The sequence below is a fragment of the Malurus melanocephalus genome, unplaced genomic scaffold, assembly GCF_030028575.1.
Source record: "Malurus melanocephalus ecotype Western Australia unplaced genomic scaffold, MMel_1.1 scaffold_147, whole genome shotgun sequence".
Taxonomy (NCBI): domain Eukaryota; kingdom Metazoa; phylum Chordata; class Aves; order Passeriformes; family Maluridae; genus Malurus; species Malurus melanocephalus.
This window is the reverse complement of record NW_026623379.1, coordinates 914,382-930,571: the sequence shown is the minus strand read 5'-3', so window position 1 is coordinate 930,571 and position 16,190 is coordinate 914,382. Positions and strand designations below refer to the sequence as shown.

Here is a 16,190-nt window from a genome sequence, read left to right as displayed (position 1 = left end):
GTCCAAGAAGTGTTTATTTTGTTTTATTCAACCAAACCCTCAACAAATGAGGCTTTTGAGGATGACAGAAAAAATATTCCTCTTTACTGAAAGTAATTCCCACAGATTTTGTAAGCTGTAAGGTCAGAATCATTGTGGTTTTAATTTGAAAATGGGCAGCAGATAATGGGAAATGTCTTGCAAGGACCAGCTGGAAGATTGGTTTGTTTATTACTGAAAAGAAGGTAAGGACAGAAAAGCAGAAAAAARATAGTGTTTTATATATACTTGGGATGCTAAAAACAGACATTCTTTTCATTCTATTTTATGTGAAAAAAAAACATATTCTGATGAATCATTATGAAGAAAAGGTTGTCAGTGTGCATGCATGAATGGGTAATAAGATGGGAAACTTTGCATTTTGTCACTTTATTTTTGTTTCATTTTGTCTCACAGAGTAGGATTACCTAATTATTTTAGGATGAAATGGAATTAAAACTTTTTTCTGTTTTTCTTTTTTTTCATTTTGAAAATRGGAGAAGAATTGACTTGGTAGTAAACAGTATATGGGGAGATGTCAAAGTGAAGATTTATGATTCTGACTTTAGATACTGATTTTTTTTTGAGGCATTTACCTCATATAGGAACTTAAGTTGTGGGGATGTTGAGGTGTGCTTTGTTCAACAGAAATTAAAGGAGTTATGTCCTGGCAGTGAGGAATCAAGATATTCTTGTATTTTCTACGGGAGAGCAAGGCTAGGTGAATGAGTTTGGATATTGGCTTCTCCTGGTAGTTCCTAAATGTGGTTGACCTACTTTAGTTACTAATTCAYGGTCCTCCCTTCAATCCTCCTAAATCTGCAGTGCTTTTGAATCCTTGAAACTTTGAAAGGATATCATTATCAGCTATTTAATTTAATCCAAAAGGAAAATATATCCAAGTTTATTTGCAGATAATCGATCTTGGCAGTTGAAAGGGAATTTCTTTTTTGGGTGTTTCTTGGTTTTGGTTTTCTACTGGCCTTTACTAAGGGAAATGGCTTTGGAAAATCCAGTGTACTGTGAAAAGAAAATAGTTCATACTGTTAATTTTCTAAATCACAATAACTTTATTATGTCCCTGTTTGGTGACCTTCACCCATTTGCTAGCAACTGAGAAATTTTAGATTTATGAACTGATAATTGAAGATGAAAAGTCAAGACTGTTCTGAAGAGTGCCTGTTAAAATCTGCCTCTTTTTTTTGTGATGACTATGGTCCTCATTTTTGTAATGTTTCCAGTAAAAGAACTACATTTCAAGGCCAATGAATTGCTATTTCTGCTTTGGCATGTAGCCTATGTAATTTTTTATCAGATTGCTTTTATTCTCAATTCAGGGATGAATGAAAAGATCTGTTTAAAAATGTTTAGATAGATATCTTTAGGAAAGCGCTTTTAAATCAGATAGGGGAATCTTGGGACCTGGTTCCCATAAGCTTCTAGCAGAAGCTGTTTCAGCAGCTGAAGTTCATTTCCTCCTGTTCAGCACCTCACATTGTAGCCAGCAGAAGACTGATCTACTCTCAGGGCTTATTAAGCAACTGCTTGTAACAGACAGAGGTTGTCATRTTTTAAGTCAGAGGAAATGCAGAGACTGCAAAGTGTGGGGACAAAAGTGAGTATGGACAATATAGGGAAAGGAAAGCAGATTTTCTTCATCCAGACAGAGTTAACATTTCGTTGCTGCAGTTCTCGAACTGGTCTTGCACTAAAGCAGCAGCATCTCCCAGAGCAAGAGGGAAGTAATCCTGGTTTGTTTTAGTCAGTATAATTGTCGGGAGGTTCAAATGAACGAGGTGCAGAGTACATCCAAAATCAACTATTCTTATGCTTTTATGAGCCTTAGGTTTTTGTTTTGGTTTTTAACACCAGCTCCTGGAGACAAATCTAGCAACACAGGAATCTCTGTATTCACATTTTGAAATGTATTGGACCCTCTTGGCTGTGAAAAAAAACCTGAAGATATGAGCCAAGTGATTTGAGTAAATATTTTGCTGATCATTTTATGACTATAAGAAACCAGAGCCAAACTAGTTCTTTCTTAATTGAGGGTGAGGGCTCTAAAGTAATGTCTAATAGTATTTTGRGACCTGAATCAGGATCTTTAGGTATTTTTAACTTAGCAATGTAACTCCTTGGTACTTATCCAACAAGAGTTTAAATAAATGTAATACCTTATGTTTTTAAATCCACAAGAAGTTTGCCTTCAGTGGCATTGCTCACAAGCTGAAAATTAAACATTGGTCCAGTTGCTTTGCTGGATCTGGATCAAGTTACATCATCTTGTATGAGACTGAGCCATGACACTGATCACCCCAAAATTTGATGTCCTGCTGATAGTGTGTCTAAGCACCATCTATTTGCTGGATACTTTTCCCTCAAACAGCAGGAACGTGGGGGCATCATTCCCCTAAATTTGCTTTTTTTTCCTTGTCATTTTACTTTTTCCTTTCCTGTCTCTTTTGCAATTTTGCAATTCTTTTGCAATTACTGGATTGCTACATCTGATGCATAGTAATGTGTACAAAAGTACAATGGTTCCACACGTAAAAGCAATGAGTTTTGTGCAACAAGGATCAGCACTGCTGTTATGATACGCTGTTATGATTTTGTTTAAAATTCCCAAATAGTTTCTAAAATCACTTAAGTTTGCATTCCAAGTGCAAATGTTTGTCAACAGATGATTTACTTGTGTTACTGTAGTTTCTTACAGTGTTTAGGGAGGAATCAGGGGGCTCTTGCTCTAGGTTGTTCTTACACATGCAGTCAGAGAGCCCCTGATTTGGTCTGGGTGCATCATTTCATACCCTTATTTCAGTGCCCAGAGTACCACTGTTTACTTTCCTATTCACATTTCAGGATGGGGAAAGCATTTAATATCCAATGCAGGCTGGTTTCTGTAGGAAGTGTTTCTGTTAATTTCCTTGTGTAGCCAGAATGAAAGTCCTTCAGCAGTTAAGGTTGCTGTGAAGTCCATCTTAACAACATGTTCTCTGAGGACTTTGAGTGCTTTCCAGGAGATAGGAAAGCATTTAAATTGAATCTTAATTTCTGTATTAATGAGTCTTCTCTGYAGATCCTTGGGAGTATTACAAACCTGGGCAAAATTGCTGCGACCTCAAGTTTTACTTAGCRTTGTTGGTTTTAAGGATATTCATATTATTGATAAAAAGTAATGATTTTGGGACAGAAATACAGCTGCTTTTAGTTGGGTGGTTTATTTTCAGAAAAGCACAATCAGCCTATCTGCTTTAGGCCCTAGGGAAATCTGATTGCTTTAACCACTTATCTGTCYTGGGTAGACCTCTGGTTTCATTTCACCGGGTCAGGTAACCAAAGTAGAAAATGTGTCTTTGTGACCTTAGATATCAAGGACTGACAGGCTGATTACCCAGGAAGGGAAGCTGAACTTTTTCTGTACAAACGCACAGATGGAGCTCGGGCTCCATTCTGCAGCAAGCACGGAGGACACCAAAGCAAGTTTGTASCCTTGCAGTGTCTTTCCATGGTTCTTGCCATCAGCACTCCATTTTCTGAAGCCTTCCCTAGCTGAAACTCCCCTGCCTTCTATTTCAGACTGTCAGGTACAGTGTGTACCTGTAAGGAAGAGGATGATGAGGCAGGGCCTGCCCTTGCCCCTCCAGGTTTAAGAGTCTCCTGGTTGTGGCAGGGCTGGTGGAGAGGGTGTATCTGTGTCCTCATTGAGCAGAGAGGATGTGCTCTGTGCTCTCTTCATCATCTGAGCAGTTCCGTGGCAGCAGGTTTCTTTCCCCAGGTGCACCACTATCATGTTTCTGTTTTGTGACTGCCATGCAATACAGGGCATGAAAACCATGAGAGGATCATCCTCATAGACCATAGCAACACTTTTTGCAGCATGAACATGGCTAGTGAAATAGCAAAGTAAATAAGCAATGTATATTTAGATAGATAACGTGTGCAGAAGAGCTGCCAGTAAACTCCTGCAAGGTAAGACAAGCCCATTAAATAATTGTGCTCCTTCTCTGCCTGCTATCTGAATAGACACTCCACTTTGAGTGTATTTGGGAAAAAGTGGCCTTTYCTTTCAGGATGCTTTCTCATGCCTTGCAGCCATCCAACAGAACCAGGTCTTCAGAAAAAAAATGCCATGATTCTGGGCTTAGCCATTGTTTCTACRGCATCCTGGGTTAACTGTAAAAATATGCCATGTTTTCCAACTCAGTTGTTTATATATTAATTCTGGGCAGACAGTCTATTGAATGAGTGGTGTATAAGGCTTTGCCTAGTGGTATCATGATCTTGCTTACATGGTTTGGATGGATATGATAAATAAAAATGTTGGTAATAGCTAGCTGATTTCTGCCAGTAAATGAGTTGGCTATTAGGCAGTTTGCAGCTGCTCTGTTTCAGCTGTCARTGTCAGGGCTCACTTATGAAAATTTACACCTAAATATTAATTTTAGCCAGTGATGAGAAAGAATGGTCATACTCGCAGTGGGAGAAACACCAAAGGATAGGTTTGGGAAGCAATAGTAATTAGCCCATTGCCAGTGGAACTGTTAAGGAAGCTTTCCTGTCTGACCATGCAGGAGCCACTCTGGCAGTCACACTCCCACCACTCCAGACTTKCACTGCTGGAACCAAGATCRCTTCASAGTGAGAGGCTCCAGTGACCCCACRGGTRCCCCTCTTGGCTCCCTGCACACCCCACACTCACACAGTCAGACAGGGTTTYCTTACTGGTTCAACCCTGTGTTTCCCCCAGCAGAATCACAGATGTGTGGATCCTTAGAGGAATTTAATTGTGGCACAGTGRCACAAAAACAGCTCAAGCTGGATGCCTCCTTCCTGAGCGGTATCCAGCTGTGAAAAGATTGTCTTCATGGAAATAGGGAAATAATCAGCATTAGTTTAATGGGTTTGTAGGTTGTTTTGATTCTCTCCAACAAGGGAATTACTTCTCTGCAGCTTGTTTGATTTTTTTTTATTGAAAATAATTATGTTCAGTRGGAAAATATCTTCTTGGAATGCAAGGTAAGTGTTGATTCTAAAAGAGGAAAGGAATCAAGCTGGCGGGGAAATTAAGCTGAAGGTTGTATTCATCAGTTGATAACTGCCAAGCAATACAAATTAAAAAAAAAGAATAAATAGATAGAATTTCAGTGTACAATCAATTTCATTATTTAATTTCTATTGAATATTCTTCACACTGGAGTTGATTTATTTGGGACACATTGTTGCACACAAAGGGCCTGTTGCTATTTTCCCCCTAAAATGCATGCACACTTCTTTTTCTCTAGCTATGTTTCTGATTTGCTGTGTGGCAAAATTTAATCCTTCAATCCTGAGATCTTTAAAGGATGCATTGGATCTYTCAGATGCATCAACAGCTGGATCAATAGCTGCAAGAAAGAAGTACTGAAATGCCTTTTGTGTGTTAGGAGKTTGAAGTTATGATTTCATCAGCAGGTGTAGTGCATGCACATTCTTCACCCTTTGCCATAAGCTGCACTGTGTGTTCTTCTTGTGGGGGTGAGAACCTGAACACAAAGGTCTGATAATGAAACCCACCACCTACATTTCCAGTAACAGAAGTTTTATGAAAGATTATGTGTTTGAAAGACCATTTGTGATATGTCCTGGTTTGAACTTCATCAACCTCACAATCCTACCACCCCACTTTCTACAGTGTCGTCTCACCATAGGCGAGAACTTACAGAGGTTTTGTTTACTGTGCTTAGTGTTGCAACTATGGTTGCCTCAAATGTGAGGGCAAGATGCTCCACATGSAATTAACACACCAGCCTAGATTTGGGATGTCTACTGGTGTGCTGTAAAGGATGTGCTGAGGCTCTGCCTTGTAGTAATACCCTCAGTATGGAAAGCTACGAGGTCTCATCTGCCTTGGTAGCCCTRTGATGGGCTTTGAGGTCCCCCAAGCTTCTCTTCTGCATCTTGTTTGCTTGTTGTAAAAGAATATCTGGAGGCCAGTACAAGCAGAGAAAGTCTCTCTTGAACCTATTGTTTAAGGAAGAATTCTTGATTCAGGACATATGGAGACAAATCTGTCATGCCAGATCTGGAGTGAACATTAGAGGCTGAGAGAAGAAAGAAATTTGGAGGAAATCAACTGCTATTCACAGGTCCAAGTTGTGCCTGTATCTGTTTCTTGCAAGCTTCTGTATTTTTTGTTTTCTTGTTAGATAAATATACAGATTTAAAAAGAAAGAAAGGAAAAGTTACAAAGAAGAAATGACCATCAGCCACAGGAGAAAATCATTATCATACACATGTGCCTGATCTAAAGGATCTCAAGAACCTGGATTTCTACCTTTATACATTCCGAGTAAAACACTTTAAATTATGTATTTCTCTCTAGGTTTTCCTATCAACCCATTTCTGGAATATTTCAAGTATTTTTCTTCCAGTGGAAACTCTATAGTCATTACCATGACAAAAATTGAATAGCTACTCCAGGCTGATCCAATGCTGTAGTAGTGTGTGGTCAATTAATCTAGAATTCCAGTTTTTCTGATACATGAAAAAAGACATTTCAGGAACATTTTTTTTTTTTTAAATTTTTTTTTTTTTGTGATATGTGTCTTAATACCACTGAATCTGTCAGATKATTTGGATTTTTTGCAGAATATTCCTTCTGCTTACCTTGCAGCATTAGAAGCTTCAAGTGTTGATTTTGAAGGATGAGATCTGTATTAAAGCAAAGTTGGAATATATCTGTCTTGCTCTGCCAAAGTTCAGACCTGGAACATACTGTGAAACAGGCACACAACATGTGGGAGACTGAAAAGTTATTTATGCAGGAAATTTCAAAGCACTGTGGGATTCAATTCTTCAATGTAAGTAACTCATTCTTGTAACCACAGTTTCATTATCCTTTATTTTTTAACATGTAAGCTTTCAACAGCGAGAATGAACAACTGCCAAAGCTATAGGAACTGTCAGTAGCTCTAGGGCTAAATTGAGGGACAATGGATCTGTGGGTGTGAGAGTTTTATTTACTGTGTGTCTCAACTTTTTCCTATTTGAAAAAATTCACTTGGTACTGTGGAAAATATACTGCACCCAGTGGGATGCAGCCATGGTATCTTGGGTTTCTACAGTTTCTCTGGGTTGCAACCTTATGCCAAGAGTGAGAGCTGAAGTAAGGTGGAAAAAAAGTAGTCAAGGGCAAGTCYTGTTCCACAGGACCACACTTTGGCAACCTTTACTCCTTTAAGACTGTGGGAGCTGAGTTAAAGCAACTGTTCTTTCGTTCAGTTTCTACTGAACAGCAACTAAGCTGACAAGCAGTTTTAATGATCAAAAGGAAATTAACACAAAATTACATTATCCTTCCCACACATGTATATTTTTGTGTTAAGGAAGTGCTGTTCCTGACTCCATCAGTGTTGATCAAGCCCATTATTCTGCTCTAGGTTTTCCTGACAGCAACTAAAAATGAGACCACTTGAAMTTAAAGCTACATTTCATGTGTATTAACTTTAAAATAAGTAAGCATCTGGGTTACCTTRGGCACAAGTATGACTTGTTACAGAAGTGTATGTATCAGCACCAACACTTCATTTCACTTACAAATACCTCTCTCCTGTTGGTGTCACAAAGCACGTTTTGTTTAAATGAGATATAATCTGACATGGAAAATAAAGTTCTTGTAAGTAACATAGCACCTGATCTAATATTGCAGTTGGTACAGTGGTTTCAATGAGGGAATGAGAAGCAACAATTACAGGTGAAAAAGTTATAAATCAGGAATAGTTCAGAGATGTACCCCATTGTGTTTGGGTTCTTCATCTGCTGTCATTTCCTGTATCCAGATGCCATCCTCACCTGCCAGCACTGGAGGGGGAGGCAGGGAACAGGGGCCAGTGGGCACTGGTGTAAGTGCAACAAGAATTTGTATGCAGTGTCTCTGGTTSAAGCATGGCCACAGATGTGTCCATGGCAGAGCTCAAGTACTCTTATCAGGACCACCAACATGGTCTCTGGCTCCAGTCCTGGAAAACAGCCAAACTGCCTTGGACACTTTGTGGTTTTGGCTGCTGTAGCCAGGTTGTCTCCTGTCCTTTTTTCAAGGCTTTTGCTTTAGAGGAAGTGCTGGCCAAAAGCACCTGGCTCCTTGAGAATTGTAATTTTCCTTAGTAGGACCACAAAAACTGTGACAGGTGTCTCTCCCTTTGGCATAACAAAGATGAGAAGTCAGAGTTGCAGGCTGGAAGAAGTGTGAAGTCTTGAATGCTCTCCCTGATTTATTTACCCCTGATGCAGCACCAGGGAGTTGCATTTCCTCCCAGACACACATTTTGCTGTCAGTGAAGTGTTCAGCAGAGATCCACAGCTAAAAAAAGGGGTAGGCGAGATCTTTGCCCCTTTCCAAATTTGAAACTTAACACACAGCAACCAATCAACAAAAAATCCCCACAATCCTGGAATAAGATAGTGAGATCTGTCTGTTAGGAGAAATATTGCCAGGGGAATTAGCATTGCAGCCCATTTTGAAAATAGCTTCTTATTCATAGTCAGGTTGCCTCAAAAAATTGGGACAACACAGACATGCTACTGGACAGACCTTTAGCAACAATAACTTTCTGTTCACACAGAAATTATTCATTTGCATGTAAAAGGGAGTTACGAAAACAGAATTTCATAGACGCAATTTTTATTTAAGAAGATGTTTGGTAAATGCATGCCTTCTGTTCAGCCTAAAACACACTAGCCTTCCTCTGAGGTATTTAAGAATTGCCTAGCAAACTTTTTTTGCTTACTTTTTGAAGTCTTCAATAACTTGTCTCAACAAGATTAGGAATTCTTTCTGTTGAAAATCTGCACAGTTCAGGAGGCAGAATGGGGCCAGATTATTAGGTGCTACATCTCCATGGTATTTCAGCCTGAAAGTGGCCTTCTGACAGCAAAAGATGAGACATGATCCTTGTTATCTTGCACCTTGAGTTGTCGTTCACACTGGCACAAGGGAGCATAAAWTGCTAAAGGCAAGCTGTGTGTCATGGCAATGTAAAATGGGAGAACCAAGCCAATAGTTCTCAGCATATTGCTACTTGAATTTGGAAGAGTGAATACAAAACCAACAAAGACTGCAATGCTGCAAAGCAAGRCAGGTCTTCACATTCTCATGATATTGTTCAACTGCAAAAGGACATTGCAGGGGCAGTCAGGACGTGGCCTCAGAGTTGTTTGCAGAGTTGGGGGCTGTGTCATGGATTTGATCAAGTACAAGGAACACATGCATACAATCAGTTTTACAATTTTGAATACAGCTATTTGAGAACACAATGAAATTATTATGTAAGCTTCCTATTAGAACACATGTTACTGATTTAATAACATTCAGGCTTTAAAGGTTTTTGTTTCAGATGTCAGAATTATCTGTTGCAACCAAGCCATTGTGTGCTGACAGGGACCATATTGATGCTATCATRGTGCAGCCTGATAAATTCCACTTGATTTCTGTAGATCAGAGATGGGACTCTTTTATTTCTTTATTTTGTAAGACTGCAGTTTGGTCAGTCTCTTACTATCTAAATCTCTCSAATTACCAGTACATTCATTTTCAGAGTGCTCTTTAAAATAATAAAATGTGTATCAATGACTATTTTAGATGCATTGCTTTCRAAGATTTATTCAACAGTTGCAGGTGTTCTTTGAGATACTGTTTGCAAGTTCCATGGATTTAGTGCTTTATTTCTAGGTAAATGATTCGTAAACAACTTCAAGAAGAAACAATGGTGTTCAAACTGATAAATGTGTTCAGAGTTGTGCTGTTGTGTTTACTGGGTAGCTTGAGCTCAGTGTAGCTGTTCAGGAGTTATTGTGGTGAAACCAAGAGTAGGATTTGGCTCTGTAGGTCTGATACTCATCCAGTAAAAATTTGGCTGGAGCAATTCAGTCCCTGAAGAACAAGGATGTTGGATTAATGGAAGAATACATTATTTCTGAAATTTGTTATTAGGTGCTGTGAGCCAAACTGTTCATTGCCCCTCTGCTCTCTCCCCAGCCTGGGGGAATGATGACAAGATGGGAGCATCAGATTTCATGGGAAAAAATACTAAATGGTTGTGCACAAGTGGGGAGGGTGTGCCAAGGCCCTCACAGAAACACAGAGCTGTTTGATGAGTTCCCATTCCTGCAGCAGTTATTTGGAAATAGTTGGAACCCAGGTTGCAAACCTTTCAGTTTCTTAATATTATTTTCTCAAAAACAATTATAAATGCAAATTTGTGGGTTAAAAGTGGAACTAAGGGAGTCTATATTGATTTCTTGGTACTTTAGGATGCTAAATACACAATCTGATATTCAGTGTGTGTTCTGCWGGCAAGTGTATGTGTAGGAGCACATGTGGAGTAATTACTCAGGAGGACTCTGGTTTGGCAGCTTCAGGGGCTGTAATCCTCTTTTTATCACAACCAACTGTTATGATATACACACTCCCACCCCATGCTCCATCTCTCTGCTGCAAACCTGTCTTGAATGAACCATAACAGGGGTGAGCAGGATATATAATGACTTTGGTTATTAATTCTTTGCTTTTTCTGTAAAGTTCCCAGCTTCCACGTCACTTGGAACRGGACACTTTTCCACTGTAATGGGATTATTCRTTGTGTATAATAATGGGAGCTACATTGCCTCTACAGTCTTCCCTTTCCTTCTGTATGCTCTTTAATTTTTGCACATCACCGGAGCACTCCTGTGCTGCATCATATGACCAATTGCCACCAGCCTTGTACAATGTCACATCTTTTTCCTTTCAGCTGTCAAACTTTTCAGTTCTACTCTCTATCCTATTTTTTGAATAGGTGCTGTAATTTTCTCTATGTTTGTGGCATGGCAAATACAGGAGAATCCTGGCCTCTGATATGCATCTCATTAATTTCAGTCTTGGCCAATGGTTATTTTGGGGGGAGTGTTTTGTTACACTAAATGCATAATTATAGTGGATTTTCACTCTTACTAGCCTGATAAATTGTAATTAGGAGTTTGTTATCATATTAAAATCATATACCCTAGTAAACCATTATCAGAGTGCAGATTCCCATTAATTCCCTTTCTTGTTAAAAAGTCAATAGATGCCTCTCCCCAGYTGGGGCTGATCTCTGCACTTAACATAAATGAAAACATGCCAGTGTGTTCACTTGCCCATGGTGGTCGGGTGCTCAAACAACTTCTCTCAATTTTGCTCTCACCCCCTCCAAGGTGGATGCACCAGATGCTCTAGAGCTGCTCCCAGGGGAGACACTCCCATCTCTTGGAAGCTCTAAAGTTCTCTCCTCACCAGCCAAAATATTTCAGAAGAATTTTCAGAAATGCAGGTGCATGAAGTTATCAGGAGCAGCTTGCTTTGAGTTACATGGCTGTTTCACCTTACAGCAACSATGCTCTCAAGGGCAATTATCTCTATAGTAATTAACAAGGGAATTTTCTCTGATGCTGCAGCATGAGTCATGCAGCTTCCAAAAGATTCATTTTGTTAGTTACTGAATAAAATGTTTGCAGATGTATTTTGTTGTGATAACATCTCTGACAGGGGATGACTCATTACAGATRGAGGAGTAAAGATCTGCACGGCCAAAATGTGACTGCATGATCCAGAATTTTAAGCTCCTCTAGCAGCTAGCATGAGCACTGACCCCAGTGTCAGTGAGAGGAATTTAGTTCTGTAGTAGRGCCCAGAGGGGAAAAAGCATTTTCCCTCTTTTCCTCACTGCCTTTACATTAGCAGGGTAGGAGAGATGGCAGTCATTTGCTCTTCACAAAAGCTGGAGTTCCCTTCTTGAGGSGTACAAGAAGATATGTTGGGCTGCTAACTCCCTTCCCTGAAACAGAGAGCAAAACTGGGACAAGTCATACCRAACAGTGCAATGAAGTTCATGCTTTCTTAGTATTTTGTTTCATGAGCTAAAGGTGAGCTTTGGGACAGCCAACTTYAGCCTCATAAGAAACCACTTCCCACCAGCTTCCATATTTTTTTTATTTTCTGAAGTGTCTATTTAAGCATTCTTATAATAACAAGATCTTTGTATGAAATACTGGGTTGCATTGCAAACAGTGCAGTGGTTCTGACTTTTGCAAGTACCCAAGACATAGGATACACAACCTAATTCCTTTGTCTGGAATACAAATCCTAATCAACTTTAATTAGTATTAACCGTAAAAGTGCTACTCCTGACTCGTGCCAGTTAGCTGTAGGAGAGTCAGAACTGCCACCCATGAATGAAACTGGAATAGATTTGAGACTGATTGTAAAGAGTAAGTAAAGTGGGCTTTAGAAGTAATTTCAGTTAGGAGTGTCTTCTGATGGTGTCCACAGCAGGAGAATGCTTTAAGGAMTTATTAGCTAATAATTCATAGTGAACATGTGCCATGCATGCCACAGGACATGGTGTGAGTAGGGGCTGACCCTATCTGTGTGTACTGGGCTTAGCCATAGTCAGCTCTGAGGCAGAAAACACACAGAGGAAAATCTGATTTAACTCTGCAAGTATTAGACCTCTGAGTAGGAGGAGCAGGAAACTGCTGCCACATATGYATGGAATGATCAAGGACTAGAGGGAATAACTTTGTTCTTGGGGCCCTATGTAAAAATTGTTTGGGAATTAATCCTTTGCTTTGCTTTGACACACTTTATATTGACAGAGAAACATTAGGACAAGCGTATTACTGCAATCTCCTTCTGTGGCAAAAACCCTTCAGTTAGAAAATTCAAGACAACAAAAAAAATGGAAATAAAGTCCATTAACCCATATCTTACTCTACCATATGTAAAGTAATTAGTTAGGATTGTCTTAGGTTTTGCTGGCCTAATAAACAGATCATCTCTCAGAGGCATTGTTTCAATGACAAAAAATGAGAGTGACTACTTCCCTTTATCTACGTTTGGTGGTTTAACAAAGAGATAATTCTGCAGCAAAATTAGCCCAAAATTTGAAAGTCTCATCAGTGCTTGAAGAAGGTCATGAAATGAGCARTGTAATCCCTTCACATTATTCCTAATGCCATATTTGTGTTTATGGATGTGTTGGCCTTGCTTGATGGTAGCTTCTGTTTTTGTAATTTAATTTAATTGCTTTCTTATTAAAGGCATGCAGCTTGCCTATCTAATAATAAATCTTCTGTAAATATTGCTTTGGGAGGYATCTGTTCCTTAAGGAAGCCTTAGAACCAGTTTTTGTTTTATTTAGAAAGTGTACACAATGTAAATAGACYCTGGAAGATCTTGTGCAGGCAGGGGGTGTGGTGATACGGATTTAGCTTTCTTTATCCTTGTGTCACTAGAGGCMAGTTGCCTGTGCACAAAATTCAGTGGAGGTGTTGTGGTTCACATCAGTTGTGGGTTTTCTCCTCAAGGTAAGAATAGCTTCAGATGGAAAGAGATGTGTTATGAGACTGAGATTTTAATTTTGTTGTGGCCATTGAGTCAGCTGCACTATTCACACCTCAAAAGCTATAAAATTTACATAAACATATTGCATTCTGAGCTTACTTAAATGGGCAGCATCCAGGGAAGGATTGGGGACACCCAATGCCTGTGGTCCTGCAGTGGTAGAAGATGGATGAAGTCAGATAGGTCTGAATGATGTCCGTGGACATACCAGTCCCTAGAAGGCAGAGGGATTGAAAACCCCCAATTTCACCTAGGAACTCCTATTCCACTCTGTGTTTGGCACTTCATARAAGAGAGGCGTCTGGGGATATTTTTCCTTATACCCATCCTTTGGTCAGCCTTATGCACTCTCCTTGTTCCTGACATGGCCCTTCCCAAGTATTCAGATGACAGAGAAACAAAAAAAAAAAAAGTACAGATAAGAGTATGTGTCATAAAAGCACTTCTTCCTGACCTCCTGGGCTGGCTGGATGCCCAGTATCCCTGAACAGACAGTTTGATTGAAGGGGGTTTGCTGCAAAGATGTATCAAAGCTGCTCTCAGAGGGCAATGCAAAGATGGTCTTGTTCCCAGTCATCCACAAAGGGAAGATATGAGTACAAGAACTGTTACTTGTATTTCAGGATCACAAGGGCCCTCATGACTTCTATTTTCTGCAATTTTTCTGTAGAAAACTTAGTACAATGTATATTATAATAACAGATACTTCAAGAGATAGCTAATCCGCAATTCTGAAGTCAAATAATCTCTACTGAGGAACTTTTTTTGTGGTCCTGATAAATTGGCCCTGCCTAATTATGGATTTTGGACAAGATGACCTTCCTTCCAACTCAACCATTACTGTGTTTCTGTGAACTCCATGCAAGTCTCTACCTCTTCTGATAAACTGTCCCTGTATTTAGTTACYCACTGTTTAGATCTGTATTATTCAGATATTCTGATATCATGGCTACAGTAGAGAATTCTGAGGTTTTGGTTGCTTTGGGATTTGATAAAGTGTTGTATTTTGCTTATGTTAGAGTAGTGGCTTTATGCAGTTTAATGTTACCAAAGATGGCAGGTGATTAAGCCCCCAGTTTGATTTGCCACCTTKTTTGAGTTATCTTTGTATTGTGCACTATTGTAATGTCAGTGGGACATTCCATGTGCATGGACTTAMGCAGTGTGTGATTTTCTGAGTTATGACCAGAAAAATCATATAAATGATCCCTTATTTATATTTTGCTACACCCAAAGGGAGGGAAAATAGGATGGAAAGGATTATAATTTTCTGCAGATTCAAAAAATGTTATTTGGCAACACTGTTATTCCTTTCAGCTGCAAAATTAGAAGAGRGGTAACTCTGTAAGAGGGTCAGAGTGAGATTGACTGTGCAGTCAGCTCAGATATATTGATTGAGGTTATATGTGTATAGCCAATGATGCCAGCATAAGAAAATCCCACTTAATTTTTAACAATTGCCTGTGATTCATGGCAGAATTACCATGATATAGCTCTTGGAATAATCTTAATCAAATGGAACTGGGGTGACATGGTCATACAAGAACAAAGATGACAGTGGGAAAAGTAAAGAGGGGTATAATTTTATTGCCCACCTTTATTGCCCACCTTTGAGGGTGAGTATTTTTAATTGCATTTCTTGTAAAYCATGTGAGATTTGAAGGAAGTAGCAGTGGTCTAGTCTTAGGAGAAAGAAGGCAAATCTTGAGTTTTTTTACTTATTGAAATAGGGCTTGAATTATTTTTTTATAAGGGATCTTGGAACCTCATTGTCCCATCTCTGCRTCCTGTGGATGACTCGGTGTGGGCTCTCAGACTTAGATGGGATCTCTTCCTGCAGCTCTCTAAAAGTAAGTATAGATGTGTCCTGCCAAATGACAATCTCAAAATTAGATTCAGTTGATATTCTTTATTTTTAATCTTTGTTCTCCTCACCCTTTGCTTTTCTGACTGGCTTTGGCCTGATGCCTTGAATTGCATGTGTTAGTTTTAAAAAAATATATATCTTTTTTTAAATGAGGTGTAACCTTCAGGTCTGATCCTGTGCAYGCCTAGGGCAGCACATGCCTGAATTAGCTCTTGTTATTTAAGGGTGCAACAGCAACACTTAAAAAAATGTTCTTTTCCTTGCTGATTTCATCCTGTGACATTTAGTATTCCCAATATTAGCAAACATTTTGCAAAGTTTGGGTGTTACTTGTGCAAGTCTGTGGTTTACGCATTTATTCCTTTTCTGCTGAGGAACTCTACATTGCTTATAACAATATCTCTGACCTGAGCCAACTGACCTGGCTGGATCATCTTGAGGTTTTGGACCTGGAGGGGAACAATATTGAGGACATCAACCAGATCCATTACCTGCGCCTTTGTTGCAAGCTAAGCCACCTGACARTGGAGAGCAACCCTATTTGCCTGAAACCAAATGCAGAATCTGCAGAGGTGAGGACTCGGTTTGTGCATAGTGTGTTAATTTTTGTCAGAGCTTTTTAACTGTGAGCTGGAAATGAGAAACATTTTTAYATCTTCCTATTGCATCATTCTAAATGATGATGTGGGATGCCTTTCCCACCTTTAATTTCTGTTGATTTTGTGGTCTCATGGGTATAGTCTCCAAGATGGCCACAAGTGAAATACATGAGTGCTAGTAAAGACTCATGTCTGTTTCCCAGCAATAGGACAAAAAACTTCTTTTCTTGGAGTATGAGCACTGGAACAGGCTTCCCAGAGAGGCTGTGGAATCTCCTTCCCTGGAGATACTCAAAACCCACCTGGATGC

At 39.4% G+C, this 16,190-nt stretch overlaps 1 protein-coding gene across 7 annotated transcripts in view; it reads left to right on the top strand.

Annotated features, from left to right (window-relative positions):
* The window catches only part of LRRC56 (leucine rich repeat containing 56), a 79,433-nt gene that overhangs the window by 48,006 nt on the left and 15,237 nt on the right, over window positions 1–16,190 (top strand). For 6 of the 7 annotated variants that reach the window (XM_057371466.1, XM_057371465.1, XM_057371464.1 and 3 more), the window contains 2 exons: window positions 15,168–15,264; window positions 15,656–15,853. In XM_057371466.1, the coding sequence (XP_057227449.1) occupies window positions 15,168–15,264; window positions 15,656–15,853 (295 nt within the window). Of the gene's footprint in view, window positions 1–15,144; window positions 15,265–15,655; window positions 15,854–16,190 lie in introns of all 7 variants that reach the window. The other variant, XM_057371469.1, reaches the window with a different exon arrangement.